A 15,232-nucleotide genomic window follows, 5' to 3' on the forward strand; every position below is an offset into this window, starting at 1 on the left:
CGTTTAACCGACTGAGCCACCCAGGCGCCCCTGCTTTACCTTTTTAATAGCTGCCTACGTGGTTCTACCTTAGGCAAGAGGGCCTGGAGCTGGGAAACTCCCCATTATCTTGGCCTCTGGCGACCAAGTTGCTGACCACATCTGTTACCAGAAGGAATGCTCTAGATACAAAGACTACATTTTCTAGTCTATTTCTCCTGCTCTCATACCTCCTACTGCTCCCTAAAGGACACCTCCCGTAGCTCCGGCCCAGAACCTTCTTTCCCCTGAGCGTCAGCTTCACCAAGCCAACTGCCTTCACCCCCTCAGAGTACTTCCTCATGAGGTCACCCTGTCCTTTCCAAGAACTCCAGGTCCCACCCGTTACCTCTTTTCTTCCTGTCCCACATGCTCGCGGCAGGCCATCTCCCCCGCTTTGCCAGCTCATGGGTTCGAGCACCACCTTCATGCCTGTAGTCCTGACCTGTCCCCCTGGAGTCTGTCCCCAACTGCCTGCATCTCCAAATGGTGGGCCCAGGCCCCCCAGCCCAATGGGTCCAAAGGGAACTGTTGACCCCTCCCCCAACACAACGAGATACGTGCTCCCCAAGCCAGAAACCTGGCTCGACTCCTTCCCACTGTGCTCACTCCACGTCCACACCGGCATGAACACAATCAGCTCTCTTTCTGAAACAGTTCCTACGTTAATCTACTTCTTTCTACCTCGGCTGCCACTATCCTAAGTCCGCGTCACTGTCACCTCGCTTCCGGAATGCTACACCAGGCTCCCAGCCTCCCCGCCTCCACTCTTGCTCCCTGTCATTTGACCTCCACACACAGCCAAGGTGACTTCTCGTGTGATTTTTTTTTTTTTTGTTTTTAATGTTTATTTACTTTTGAGACAGACCGAGACAGAAGGCGAGTGGGTTAGGGGCAGAGAGAGAGGGAGACACGGAATCCGAAGCGGGCTCCGGGCTCTGAGCCGTCAGCACGGAGCCCGACGCGGGGCTTGAACTCACGAGCCGTGACATCGTGACCTGAGCCGAAGTCGGCCACTCAGCCGACTGAGCCACCCAGGCACCCCCAAGGTGAATTCTTAAACACAAGTCTGATTTCTCCACTCCCCTGCTTCAGCGTCTCCTGCCAATATGCCTCTCGGCGTCTTAAGTTCCAACCCTCGGTACCGCATGTGGTTTACTCTGCTTGGAACACCCCTCCCCCTCCCCCTCCCCCCACCGCGCCCACAGCTCTTAGCCAAGTGGAAGACGTTCCTACTACTCTGTGAGCTTTTTGAGGACCAAGACTGTGTCCTATTCACCTGTTCATGGTGACTTCAGTGTCTACCACAGGGCCTGACATAGAATTGGTTCTTTATTTATCGCATGAAGGAAAAATGAATAAATGCAGCTGCTTATCACTCGGTGAAGTAGCTCATGAAATAATTCTGGGGGTTGGGTAAAGCAAAAAAAAAAAAAATTTGCAATACTGTAAAAATAGTTTGTCGACAACATTTCTATGATAAAAACATACTCGGGGAGTAGAGAATGAGAATTATAGTGTAGATAAGAATAAATAATCTATTTCTATGGGGCGCCTGGGGGGCTCAGTTGGTTAAGCGTCCGACTTCGGCTCAGATCATAATCTCACGGTCCGTGAGATGGAGCCCCGCGTCGGGCTCCGTGCTCACCGCTCAGAGCCTGGAGCCTGTTTCCGATTCTGTGTCTCCCTCTCTCTCTGACCCTCCCCTGTTCATGCTCTGTCTCTCTCTGGCCCGAAAATAAATAAATGTTAAAAAAAATTAAAAATAAATAAAAATAAAAAAATAAAGAATCTGTTTTTATTATTTAGTTCATGGTAGGTCGCAAAACGGTACATGCAGTTGTTCCAAACTTGAACATTTTCAAAGTTGTTCTACTAAATGAGGAGGACCTGAGGACGTTTCTGGTCTACCTATAACGTTCTGATTATAAATTATCTAACTTCATTCCATTTTTTTTTTTTAACAAACGTGTTACTTTTACATTCCCTCTAAGGGTTGGGGGAGGGAAGGCTTGAAATGACCAATGCTTTTTATTTCCAAAGAAAGAGAAAATGAGCCTAGTATGAAATATTAACGATCTCTGTTACCTGGTAGGAAGCAAATGTCTACAAAACGCAGTGTGCTCCTCGTACGGGGAAATCGCAGTTAAACGAAGGCAACAGAAACGCGGAACATGAAACGAAGTACAATTTTTTTCTCTGTGAAACCTCCAGTTAAAAAAGAAAAAATAGGAGGGGAGCCTGAGTAGCGCAGACTCTTGATTTTTGGCTCGGGTCATGACCCCAGGGTTGTGGGATCGAGCCCCACATCGGGCTCCATGCGGAGCGTAGCACCTGCTTGGGATTCTCTCTCTCCCTCTTCCCCTCTCCCCAACTCTCTCTCTCACACTCTCTCTCTCTCTCTCTCTCTCTCTAATTAAAAAAAAAATGTTTTAAAGCAGAAATACTCACTGCCATGTAATGATTGTGTCTGGAGTCAGACAGATACAGTCTTGATCTAGGCTCTGCAATTTCACTAACTTTATAACCAGGGCAAATCACTTCTCCTCCTGTGGGCCTCAGTGTCCACGTCTGGAAAGTGGGGATGGTAATACCTGCTTGACAGGGTTGGTGAGGATTTAATGAGGTCGTTCCCCGAGAGCGCCCAGCAGAACCTGGAGTCCGGAACAGACCGTCATAGACAGCAGCGCTCAGGTGGGTTTCCACGCGGCCCCCAGAACACTTGCCTGCATCCAGTGGTGCAAGTGCACAGGAAGGCATCTTAAAATGGTTGAGATGTAGGAGACCGAGGAAAATAGGCCTTGCCCAGGCAGTAGACCAAAGACCACACCCACATTGAGGGTATTTAAGAAGGTTTCTTTTTTTTTTTTTAATTTTTTTTGTTAATGTTTTTATTTATTTTTGAGACAGAGAAAGACAGAGCATGAGCAGGGGAGGGGCAGAGAGAGAGGGAGACCCAGAATCCGAAGCAGGCTCCAGGCTCCGAGCGGTCAGCACAGAGCCCGACGCGGGGCTCGAACTCACGGACCACAAGATCACGACCTGAGCCGAAGTCGGACACTCTCAACCGACGGAGCCACCCGGGTGCCCCTAGGAAGGTTTCTTTTTAAAAAGACTGTAATCTGGGGCGCCCGGGTGGCTCTGTCGGCTGAGCACCTGACTTCGGCTCAGGTCACGATCTCCTTGTGAGTTCGAGTCCCGCCTCGGGCTCGCTGCTGTCAGCGCGATCCTCTGCCTCCCTGTCTCTCTCCCCTTGCCCCGCTCACACACACTCTCTCTCAAAAAATGAATAAAAAAGTCTGCGACCCTTGATTTCCAATCTAAAGGACATCAGCACGCAAATGTACCCCCTCCAGACCACACTCCTCTGAGTAACCCCAGCAGGCAATTCGGCAACTCTCAAGAACGCCAGTGAAATACACAGGGAACTTCCCACGGCCCGCTCCTGGAGCTCCTCTGAATTCTGCACGCTTTCCTGTGGACTTGAGCCCCACTTGAGTCCAATAATCCGTCACAAACCCTACTCCTCTCTCCTGCACCTCTCTGCTGTGAATGTCTCGAACGCACAGCCTTTAACTCAGATTTGATGCCCATTTCTGGTTACTGCTTCTTTTTGTTGTTGTTGTTACCCATCCAGCCACCCATCCAACACTGATCGACGGTACGTCCAGTCTTCTGCACGACACCTGTGTAAGCTCCGGGAGCGGTGGCACAGACTGGGTCCTAAAGGATGTTGGGGTGGAGGAAAGGAGCCCCCAGGGGAGAGCACGGAGCACACAAGACCGCAGAGGTGTGTGCGTGGATAGAGGGTCCGGGGGCGCGGGCAGGAGTCAGCTCACCGCAGGCATCGTGTGCAGGGCAGTCTTGGTGTCTGGGCTGACTTCCCACGGCATCCTGTGCGACAGCGTGGCTCAGGTGGCCGGCGGGGCAAGTTGTGAGGAAGCGGCCAGGAGGCTGGGTCACTGACCGGACCCTGCAGGCTTGGAGGACGCAGACACCTTAGACCCCCGGTTGGCTTCCACTGTAGACACTGAGGCAAGCTTTCAGTCTTCCCACCCCAATTATTTGGAACATTTACTCACTCAACACATACGGCGTAGGTACTATGGACTTGACCCTGTATCGGGCTCTGAATTTACAAACAGGAAAGGAGACAAGCCCTCCTCTTAAGGTACGTCACGTTTGGTGTGGAAAAAGACACAAGCAAATGAAGTGCAATGCGGGGACACGGAAAAGGGGTGTTGGAATCTGGATTCCCTGAGGACGCAATCAATACTTGAGCTTTTTTTTTTAGAAATTATTTCAAAGTTACGGAAAAGTTGCAAAAATACTAATATAAATACCAAGTGTATCTTTTTTCTGAGCCATCTGAGGTTTTGTACATCATGGCCTCGCCCCTGAATATTTCGGCGTGTATTTTCTAAGAAGAAAGATATTCTTGTTTATAACCACAGCCCAGGTGAGCCTCAGATAACACAGGTTTTAAGTATGTGGGCACACTTACATGCAGGAAATAGGGTACAGTACTACAAACGTATTTTCTTTTCCTTAAGATTTTCTTAATAAATTTCCTTTTCTGTAGCTTACTTGGTTGTAAGAATATAGTGTATGATACATACAACATACAAAATATGTGTTGACTGTATGTTATCAATAAGGCTTCTAGTCAATAGTAGGCTGTTGGTTTCGTTTGGGGACAGTCAAAATTATACGTGGATTTTTGTGCGGGGCAGTTGGCGACCTTGCCCCCCATGCCGTTCAAGAGTCAACTCTACACTTAATCAACTTCCGTAAATTTAACGCTGATACTGATCTGCCATTTGTATTCCTGAAAATTCTGTTAAGTGACACAATAATGTCCTTTAATATCATTTTCCCCTTCCGGTAGGATCCAGTCTGGGGTCAGGTATTGAATCTAGTTGTTATGTCTCTTTAGTCACCTTTAATCTGGAACATTTCCACAGCCTTTCTTTGTATTTAATGACATTGACATTTCTAAATAACAGTCTCTCCCCTTTAAAACAAAAAAAGAATGTTCCGGGGGCGCCCGGGTGGCTCAGTCGGTTAAGCGTCCGACTTCGGCTCAGATCATAATCTCACGGTCCGTGAGTTCGAGCCCCGTGTCCGGCTCTGTGCTGACAGCTCAGAGCCTGGAGCCTGCTTCCGATTCTGTGTCTCCCTCTCTCTCTGCCCCACTCATTCTCTCTCTCTCTCTCTCTCTCTCTCTCTCAAATAAACATTAAAAAAAAAAAAGAATGTTCCTTATTTTGTCTGATGTTTCCTCATGCTTAAATTCCAGTTATGCCTTCCTGGATGGAAAACTACATACACGATGTTGTGTGCTTCTCAGGGTTCCTACCACATCTGGACGCACACAATGGCCATCAGCCTCTCATCGCTGATGTGAATTTTGATCACTCGGTGAAGGTGTTGTCCAAGGTCTCCATTCTATAGTTACCATTTTCCCCTTGGTAACTAGGAAGCAGTCCTAGGGGGAGACACTCTGAGACTACGCAAGTATCTCTCGCATCATCATCTCCCCCTTGATTCAGCATCTGACAGTCATTTTTGCCTGAATCAGCCTTTAGTACGCTGGTGGCGACGTGACGGCTTTCCCGCTCCCGTGTCCCTTGCGCGTTTACGAGTCAACACTAACCAGGGTCTGTACACAAGAGCTTGCTGTTTCTCCCCACTTATTGATTAGTATGGACTCACAGACTTCTACTGTTTTCAAAGCTCTCTAATTCATTACTGTCCTTATTTTGGTGCCCAAACTTTCCCTTATGTGGCCAGTGGGAGCCTCTTCAAGTTGGCCCCTGCGTCTTTGAAACATGGCTCCATCGGGTTCTTTGTTTAGAACATGGCTCCATCGGGTACCTTCCCTGCTTTAGCCATAGACTCAGCCATTTCTCCAAGGAGCTCTGCTGCCTTTCAGCACGGAGTAGAAGTGCTTACTGCTCCCAGGAAACATATATATACACTAATTATACAGTGAGAGACTAAATATATATAAGAATAAACTAAGAAATATAAATATATATTTTATACACACGCACGCATACAAAAGCTGTCAGAGTTAGCAAATAAAAATTCAGGAGACCCACTTATATTTGAATTTCAGGTAAACACTGAAAACCTTAGTATACATACATCCCATGCGATATTTGGGACATGATCTCTACCAACATTATTTGTTGTACAGCTGAAACTCAAATTTTTAAAAAGTGAGTGAGCTCTACGCCCTTCGTGGGGCTTGAACTCGAGACCGCAAGATCAAGAGTCACATGCTTTACGGACTGGGCCAGCCAGGTGCCCCATCTGAAATTCAAATTTAACTGAGCACCTTGTATTTTGTCTGGCAATCGTAATACATACAGACACACATTCACATGCAGAGACACGCCTATATGCACGCGTTTTAGAAATTGTGAGTTCACATAGATACTTGAGCTGCCCCCTAATGGAAAGGGAAGAATTTGCTCAATGGACAGGTATGGGAAAGGGATTTTAGGAAGGACAAAAGGCGTATTACAGGACTTAGGGGAAATTCATGGAGACTAAATTTTGCTGTGTGCTGGGGAATAGCGAGAGATTAAATTCTGAAACAGAGGAGTGACATACATCTTGCAGGTAATCACTCTACTGGCACAAAAGAGGACAGACCGGAGAAGGTGACACAAGAGGGAAGGAGGTGACAAGTGCTAAAAATAGGCGATGGTCAGGAGGATGGAGAGGAATTCAGAGGATACGAGAGAGTTAAAACTGGTAAGATGGATGGCTAGACTTATAAAGCATTGATGTATAAACTTATACACGGTTGAGGGAGAAGACAGAGTGGAGGAGAATGCCCATTTTCCTGGCTGGGACAACGAGGTGGCCAGGGGTGCTGTTCACTGGGATGGGAAACACTGGACGAACAGACCCGGGAATGCAAATGAGGAGTCCAGCTTTGGATATGTTGAGTTTGAGGTGCTGAAGGACACCCAAGCTGAGACCGTCCGGCAAAAAGCTGCATCCATGGGTCTGGAACTCAGGAGAAAGATCGCGATGGGAAAATACGGACGCGGGAGTCACCTGCGTTGTGATAAATGAAGTTACAGGAGTAGACAAGGCTGTCCAGGAAGAGGCTATAGAAAGCAAGACGAGAAGAAAAGTGTCGAGGATCAGCCAATGTTCAAGGGACAGGCAAAGGAGGCAGAGCCAGCAAAGGAGACGGGGTTGGTCAGGTTGGACGAATGCCAGAAAAGTTGGGCTCATGCAAGCCAAGGAAGATCTATCAAGGAGGCGAGGGTCAAACACCGTGGAGAGATCAAGATAAGAGTTGAAAAGGCTTCCCTGGATTTTCCAATTAAGAGCTCAGTAGTCTGAGGGTTGACGGGGGTGGGATGGAGGGGAGGGTAGGTGATGGGCATCGAAGAGGGCATCTTTTGGGATGAGCACTGGGTGTTGTATGGAAACCAATTTGACACTAAATTTCATATATTAAAAAAAAAAGTTCAGTAGTGACTTCAGGAGAGTAGATGGCTGAGGCAGAAGCTTACTTAGCAGGTGCCAAGTACAGAGGAGGAAACGTGGTAGAGACAGCACGGATCCAAGAGGCAGACAGACCAGGGTTTCACGTCCCGGCTCCACACACCCCGCTATCTTGTTCAACATCTGCGCCTCTGTCCATTTGTAAGATGGGGATAACCAATACCCCATAGGGTCGCTGGGAGGGTTTTGTGAGCTTAGCCATGTAAAACACTTAGGATAGAGCCTAGCACCCGGGAGGTGCTGCGTCGTAGCTACGACTTCAGAGTAGGAAACGTAAACTGCCAAAGGCATGGTGAGCAGAAAGGTAATACTAGGTGCCTGCAAAGTCACTGGCTACGGAAGTGAAAGTCGGGGGGCCTCCATTGGACGGATGGATTCAAGGTCATGGTTGCTGCTGCTACGGTCTCTCATGCACAAAGCTGCACCCTCTGGAAGCTGGGGTACAGAAACCACCAACACGTCCCTGGAACCACCCACATTGTATACGGAGCCTTAGCTGCAAGGGAGCCTGGGATAGGTCTTTTTTTTAAGGCTTCTGGGGAGAAACATAAGAGGGGGCACAACTCAGGAAACAGGTGTTGACGAGGATGCGGAGAAAGGGGAACCCTCGTGCGCTGCTGGTGGGAATGCAAACGGGTGCAGCTGCTCTGGAAAACAGTATGGAGGCTCCTCGAAAAATTGAAAGTAGGACTTCCCTGCGACCCAGCAGTCACACCACTAGGTATTTCGCCAAAGGATACAAAAAATGATGATTCAGAGGGGGCACAGGCGCCCCAATGTTTCTAGCAGCGCTATTGACAACGGCCAGATGTCCATCGACTGACGAATAGATGAAGACGACGTGGTATGTATACACGGTGGAATATTACTTGGCGAGCAAAAAGAACGAACGCTTGCCACGTGCAACAACGTGGATGGAACTAGAGGGTATTCTGCTAAGTGAAATAAGTCCGTCAGAGGAAGACCAGTACCATATGATTTCACTCATATGTGGAATTTGAGAAACACAACAGATGAACATAGGGGAAGGGAAGGAAAAATAAGATAAAAACGGGAAGGGAGGCAAGCCGTAAGAGACTCTTCAATACAGAGAAGAAACTGAGGGTTGCTGGAGGGGTATTGGGTGGGGAGATGGGCATGAAGGAGGGCACTTGTCGGGATGAGCACTGGGCGTTACACGTAAGCGATGAATCCCTGGGTTCTACTCCCGAAACCAATGCCACGCTGTATGTTCACTAGCTTGGACTTAAATAAAATGAAAAAAAAAATTTTAAGGGGGCAGGACCAGATGCATCTGTCTTGAGGGGGAGCAAATATTTTCATCGTGACTGCTGACACCAGCATTCCAACTGTGGGCAAGATAGAGGCTACCACTGGTTGACAAAAGCCCTATACCGGGCGGAAAATGGTGTAGACAGGTCGTAGGCTGGGGCCAGAAGGAGAGGGGCGGAGAGGTTAAGGAAGGTCCCGTCTCATGGCATGAAGTATCTCTGTAAAGTGGGGAGCAAACGTCCCCTGCCCTGAGTGGAGACACGCGGGAGGAAACTGCCACCAGCTGGTGGGGGCGGGGGGAGAAAAGGAAAGAAACACAGGACTTAGTTTATAAAGCACTGTTATTCTTGTTTATTGAAAATGTCCGTTGGAAAAGTCTTCAAAATAAAAACAAGTTAGAAAATCTGAGCTTGTGTCAGAAGGGACGCGACGGAAGAGGAGCTACAAAGCCTCTAAGGGCAGCGGTTTAATTACAGGGTGACAGGAACCCACTTCTAGAGTATTGTCAACGACACAACTACGGAGACACTGCTCTCGGGCTAACATGGCTTCGTTTCCTTTATATTATTGTTTAACGTGCGAGTGCGGACATCACTCGGCGCAAGCTTCAGTACCCAGCGTACCGAGGGCCTTTCCTGAGAAGGGCCGGGTTCCAGACACATGCATAGGTACACGTCACTTTAAAATAAAGACCTTTCGCTATGCTAAGCAATCCTACACCTTATCAACTAAAGGATTTCGCAATCGCAACAATGTTCCCTAGGGGTATAGTTTGTGCCATTCACTGCAAGCCATTGGTTAACCCCAGACGGGGCGGACGCTAAGATCTGTGTGGCTGTTGTTAAGTTTTAGGTGAAGGACGGCACATCTAGACTGCTGGGCTTCCACACAGCTTCCAAAGACGGCCGCCTGGGGTTGGCTGATGGTGGGCGGCGGGAATAGTCCGTTTCCCGTGGATGGTGTCATTTCTGCCGGGCGGCAAGCAGTCAACAGCCCCGTACTGTGTAGCTGTGGGAACTTGAGACCCCCGGTACCAAAAAAGGAAAACGGGCTTAGCAGGCTGGGGGTGTTCAAGCTTCAAGTTTGGTTTCTAGACAACACTTGCAAAACCCACATTTATAGGCACCCGTCAAACGTATCTGGAAGACAACCTTGACCGGTCCATTGGCCCTTTGCCTCTCTTTCCAGTGATCGTCCCTGCCTGCCCAAGGGCACCTGTCTTTGGGAGAGAGAGGGGCGGGTTGTGCTGCTCTGTCCCGGAGCCTCGTGGCAACGTTCGATTGTGTCGAATTCGGATGGATGCTGCTCTTCTGCGACCCTCTTCTAAACCGGGTTTACGTGGTGCTCATTTTTGAGACACTTACAGAGGCGATCACTTGATTCGAAGGGCAACTTTGGCAAACCGGTTCCAAATACTCAGCTTCACTAGTAACCAGCGCACGACCACTGGAGGGGTCCTTTCTTTCTGGATATACAAACCGGACCAATAGCACATCTCTGCAAATGATGCTTCGAGCCCTACTCGAAGAGGCTGATGAACATACAGCTTCTCACAGCATATCTGGGAGAGCAATACGGGGAATTAAAGCTGTCTACTAGGGCACAATATCTCCTCAATGCAGATCATTTTGAAGGATGAGAAGTCGCGAGGCGAATACGCAGTGTGGATGAAGGAGCGGCTCACAGTCCGTATTTTTTAAAAGTAAGCAAAGCGCACACTTACTAGTTTACGCACCACTTGGTATGGTTGGCTTAAAGCACTGGGGAGACATAAACCTTACACGGGAGGGAGAAGGTTAGGGGAGGAAACCTATCATGCGCTGGGGAAAGATGGCCAGCTCTGCTGCTGAAGGGGAAGATTGTCTAGTGCAATTTGCTAATGGGTCTGGTGTTGGCATGGATGCGTGGGGCTTCTGCCCCGTAGAGTGAAAATGTCAACCCGCACAAAAGAAATAAGGGTGCTACTGTCTTCTTGGCCCTACAGACAACACAGGGCGGTAACAATAATAATAATAATAATAATAATAAAAAGTGTGCATTGAGGGGTGGCACATGATCACCCGGGGAAGGGTGGCTGGGTCATTGGGCAAATGTGCTAGTCTTCTACTCACCCTACCCTAGTCACAGCTTGGGAAGCTTCGCCTTCATTAAATTGGGTACTGAGGGGCTTCCAGATACAAGAAAGCGTTCGAGAAAAAGTCAAGTTCACATTTACTAAGCCACGGCCAGCCACTTTGCTCTGGTAGCCAGCCGCAAAAGAGTGACCCAGGGGTAATGGCTGGTAAAGAGGCACTATGAATTGAAGGCCATCTGAAGACCATTTAAGTCACTTGCCTACACTAGGTTTTCCTTTTCTCATCGGATGGAAAAGACTCTGGGGAGATTTCTACCACCTGTCAGAAGGATCTGTCAGAAGGAAAACAACCAACCAATAACCAACCAACCAACACTCAAGCAAACAGGGAGACAGAGAGAGAAAGCGAAGGAGAGAGAGGAGAGAGAGAGAGAGAGAGAGAGAGAGAGAGAGAGAGAGAAAGAGAGACTGACTCCGATACAAAATGAAAACCGAAGAAGTGAGCAAACAGAGCGTTTGAAGCTGGACATTTCAAGATGTCCCGAAGGCAACATCTGCCCAGCTGCACAGTGATGGTTATGGAAGGATGGAGATCTTGCTACTGGACTCGGCCCGAATACACTCATCAGTTTGCTTCAACAGCCTCCGGACCAGCTTTTCTAGGTCCCTCCTTGATTTCAATTCTTCTTCCAGGCATTGCTTCATTCTTTTATTTTCCTGTGATGGGAAAAGACTTGTCAATTCCCAAACCAAGTGGCCCCTTCTCAGGGCTCCTCCTGCTTATCCTGTTAGCAGCCGTCACCACTGACTGTGCTTTCCTTTCTCGTGCTCCTCTGTCTCACCCTGAGTTTTGTGACAACCTCCCGAGTGTTCTTCCGGTCTCTGTTCTCCCCCCTCCAGTCCATCCTTTACCCCGTCACCAGGCGCAGCCAGTCCCCAAACACTGGGAAGAGTGTGCATCATGAAACAGCGGATCACATCTCTAGAGGAGCCCACAACTCAAGATTTATGGTTCTCTTTACACTGATCCACTCACAGATGACTTAGCTTTGTAAAAAAAATTCTGTTTACAAATGTCTGAGAGCGTGAAAGTTATAACTAAGCTGGGGACCCTTTTGTAAACTGCTAAATAGGTATATGAGTAATCCTGAGAAATTTAAACCCAAGACCACATGGGAAAACCAACAAGACCCACCTTGAAGACACAAGGAAAATAAAAATCCCCACCTCATCACCTTGTCCCTGGACCTCTCCTGAGAACACCTCCCAGTGCGTGGTCCTGTTCTATGAGCTGAGAAAATGACTTTTATATTTCATTACCTGTTTCAGTTCTTTGACCTCATCCTTCAAGGCATAAACAGTATCGACAAGACTCCTAGAACATAAAGTTCCGAGTTTAACAGCTGGCACTGAAATACTGTTAAGCAAAACGTAACAATAAAAGCAGCTTTCTAGAAATACAGATCCTGAAAAGCAGTGGACTTTCCAGCTGGTCGGGAGACATAACCGCCAAGAGCGGTCCTCGTGGGGCCCTATTTTTGTGGGTGAACAACCATCAGCACACGTGGTCATTCAAACACGATGTCATCACACCTTTTCTACACTGCTCTCCTCTTTGGCCACTTGCTTCCCAGCTGGGTGAACACAAAAGAAGAGACTAGGGCTCATCAAAAGGTTTCGATTCTTTCTCTGGGGCAGGAATGAACATCACCTAACACACAATGAGGGTCGTCATGAGGTCCTGCCTATCCTACAAGATCTGTGCCATGGCATTGCACTTTTCATCTCTCTGACCCTACATGACACAAAGTCAGAGGCATTATTTCTGGAAGATTCCATCTATTCCAAAAGAGAATTAAAGTGCCCTGGCTGAGGCAGGACAGTCACTTCCCGGCTGGCTCTCTTCCTGGACAAGAACTTTGGAGATCTGGGTTCCAGTTCTGATCCTACCACCTACCAGTCCTCCAACCTTGGGTAACCTTGGGTACCTTGGGTACCTTGGGTAGTTTCTTTCTCCTCCTCTCCTTGTCTTAACTTTCTTCACAGACAGAATGGGGATAATAGTACATTCCCCAAAAACCTCACAAAGTTATCGTGGGGATTAATATAGCTACAACAATTATAATGACGATGATTATCATCTATTAAGTGATTACCATGTGCTAGCCTTTGTATTTATTTTTCCATTTAACCTCACAACAAACCTTAAAGTAGTACTATCATACCCATTTACAGATGAGGAAACTGAGGCACAGAGAGGTAAAGAGGTTTGCACCTAGGCCATACGGCTAACATGATGCAGAATTTGGACTTGAACCAGGGCTGTCCCCTTGAGCCCAAGTGCTTTACCATTTTGCCACATCACTTCATGTACCAGATGGAAAAACACATCAACGATGTCAAGCACTTTGAAATATGCTGTCCTAGGCAAATTTAGGCCTGACTTCAGAAATGACTCAAGTTTAAACAAACCATTTGGCTGGCCACTTTGTGTTTATTTTATGAGCCCATGGGTACTTAACCTGATTCTCGCCCATTAGGTCACCGTCACTACTGTGCAAAGGTAGACCAGGGACATCATCTCCCTGAACCCCAGCTTCCTCGCCTATAGAAGTGGTGAACATAAAGCTTACCTCACTGGGTTTCTGTAGGATTCTAAATAGGTCAAGTATGTGAAAGTCCAGTGTTTGACTCAGTATGCATGAGAAGCATCCATCTGGGCAGGGAAATTGGTGCTGTGGCCTTCCCCAGCACCATCTAGACTCATCTAGAGTGCTATTCTTGTGTGCCCTGAAGCACCGTACCATATGAGGGAGCTGATCCCAGGGGCAGCCACCAAGCAGAGAGTTCTGCCCGCTTGGCCTCCCTTTCCCCCTTCCCTTTGTTGGGGGGGGTTGGGCAGCCCTCCCACCGCTCCCAACTGCATGAGAGCAAAGAGGGGTATATTCCCGGAGAAGCACGGACTATCCTTCAGTGCAGGCTTTGCAAGAGACCCACTGCCCTGCCAGAACCTTCTTTCTGGCCCCCAGACAGATCAGAAACAGCAGCCTGCTCTACTCACTTCTCTTCAATGATGGTCTGGCCGTTGCTCCTGGTTTCTTCAATGATGAGCTTCTCTTCCTCGGGGAGTAAGACCTGTGGAAGCGAATCTTTGCGAGCACCTACAAACAAGGATTGAGAGAGGGCGGAAAGGGGACAGTTACTGGAGACTATTCTAGGTGTTGGCCCCTTCCACTGTTGTCATCGAGGGGTCTTTGTGGATGGCATGCTGCTGCCTTGCACCCCAGAGAGCAGTCACCCAACATTTGGTGACTACACCTTCCCGACTGAGGAAACGGCCAAATACACCGATTCAGTCTCGAAGCGGGGGGCCGGGGTGGGGTGCGTTCAGTCAGTCAAGGCCATTTTGGTCAAGGGTAGAGTGGGGGTTGGGGATTATCACATCAGCTCAAAGATGTGGGCATCCTTAGGGCTCTGCTCAGACTGCCTCGAGGCTCTGGGACAGAAGAGGTGACGGAACAGACAAGGGACCTGGCCAAACAGCTCTCCTGTATGTCCAACCTCCCCCTCACTTCTGGATCCTTCCTTTCAGAGCTCAAGCCCTTAAACTTCAGTCTCCCTGAGCCACTGGCGTCCTCTCTTCGAAGCCTAATTCCTTCAAGTTGTGAGTGCTCACTGCCTCCCCTTTGCTGAGGTGGCCCTGTGTCTGCCTTCCACGGGGCCCAGCGCTTGGTAGGTGCCTAATAAGGAGACAGCGGACAGAGGATGGGAGGTCACCATGATGCTAGACGCTTGCCACGTGTCAGGGGCAGTCTGGGCAGGAGGGGCGGAAACGTGACTCTTTAGGCCACAACACCTGCCTGCCCCTGTGACACATCTACAGACACTGTCGACATGAAGAGAGCGGGTTCGGGGAGCAGGTGAGGTCAGGTTTTGCACGAGGGAGGCTCTCCCTTTCCTTTCCCTACTCCTCGGAACTTGTCCTCAGAGCTGGCCATGCCCAAGGCCACAGCCAGGATTTGTCTGTGAACTAGATGGTGTGACAGTCCTCCCTTCACCGCCAAACGTGTCAAGTTCGACATCAGACCTCTTCCTCCCGCCAGCCTTAGGGACAAGTTACTCCGAAGGCATCGAGTGTCTTAGGCAAATGCAGACAGCAGACACCTCACTTGTGGTCCCCTGAACGCCTATAGTCACGGAAGACTCGTGTCTATGTGACTCGGTTTGGAAAAAAAAAAAAAAAAAAAAAGCTCAAGGATCAATCAGAAAACATCCGCTTGCTTTCCTTTGGTGCCTGAGAGTTGCTGGGGGGAGGGGCGCGGGGGGGGGGGGGTT

At 48.8% G+C, this 15,232-nt stretch overlaps 1 protein-coding gene across 3 annotated transcripts in view; it reads right to left on the reverse strand.

The window, feature by feature from the left end:
• Positions 1-9,146: 9,146 nt before the first annotated feature.
• ARHGEF6 (Rac/Cdc42 guanine nucleotide exchange factor 6) overlaps positions 9,147-15,232 on the reverse strand; it is a 96,750-nt gene continuing 90,664 nt past the window's right edge. For all 3 annotated transcript variants that reach the window (XM_040468546.1, XM_040468547.1, XM_040468548.1), the window contains 3 exons: positions 13,959-14,058; positions 12,218-12,272; positions 9,147-11,614 (listed from right to left, as the gene is read on the reverse strand). In XM_040468546.1, coding sequence (XP_040324480.1) covers positions 11,474-11,614; positions 12,218-12,272; positions 13,959-14,058 — 296 coding nt within the window. In that variant the 3' untranslated portion in view covers positions 9,147-11,473. The remainder of the gene's footprint in view (positions 11,615-12,217; positions 12,273-13,958; positions 14,059-15,232) is intronic.

Source organism: Herpailurus yagouaroundi, unplaced genomic scaffold (assembly GCF_014898765.1).
Source record: "Herpailurus yagouaroundi ecotype Mexico unplaced genomic scaffold, PumYag 67702, whole genome shotgun sequence".
Classification (NCBI taxonomy): domain Eukaryota; kingdom Metazoa; phylum Chordata; class Mammalia; order Carnivora; family Felidae; genus Herpailurus; species Herpailurus yagouaroundi.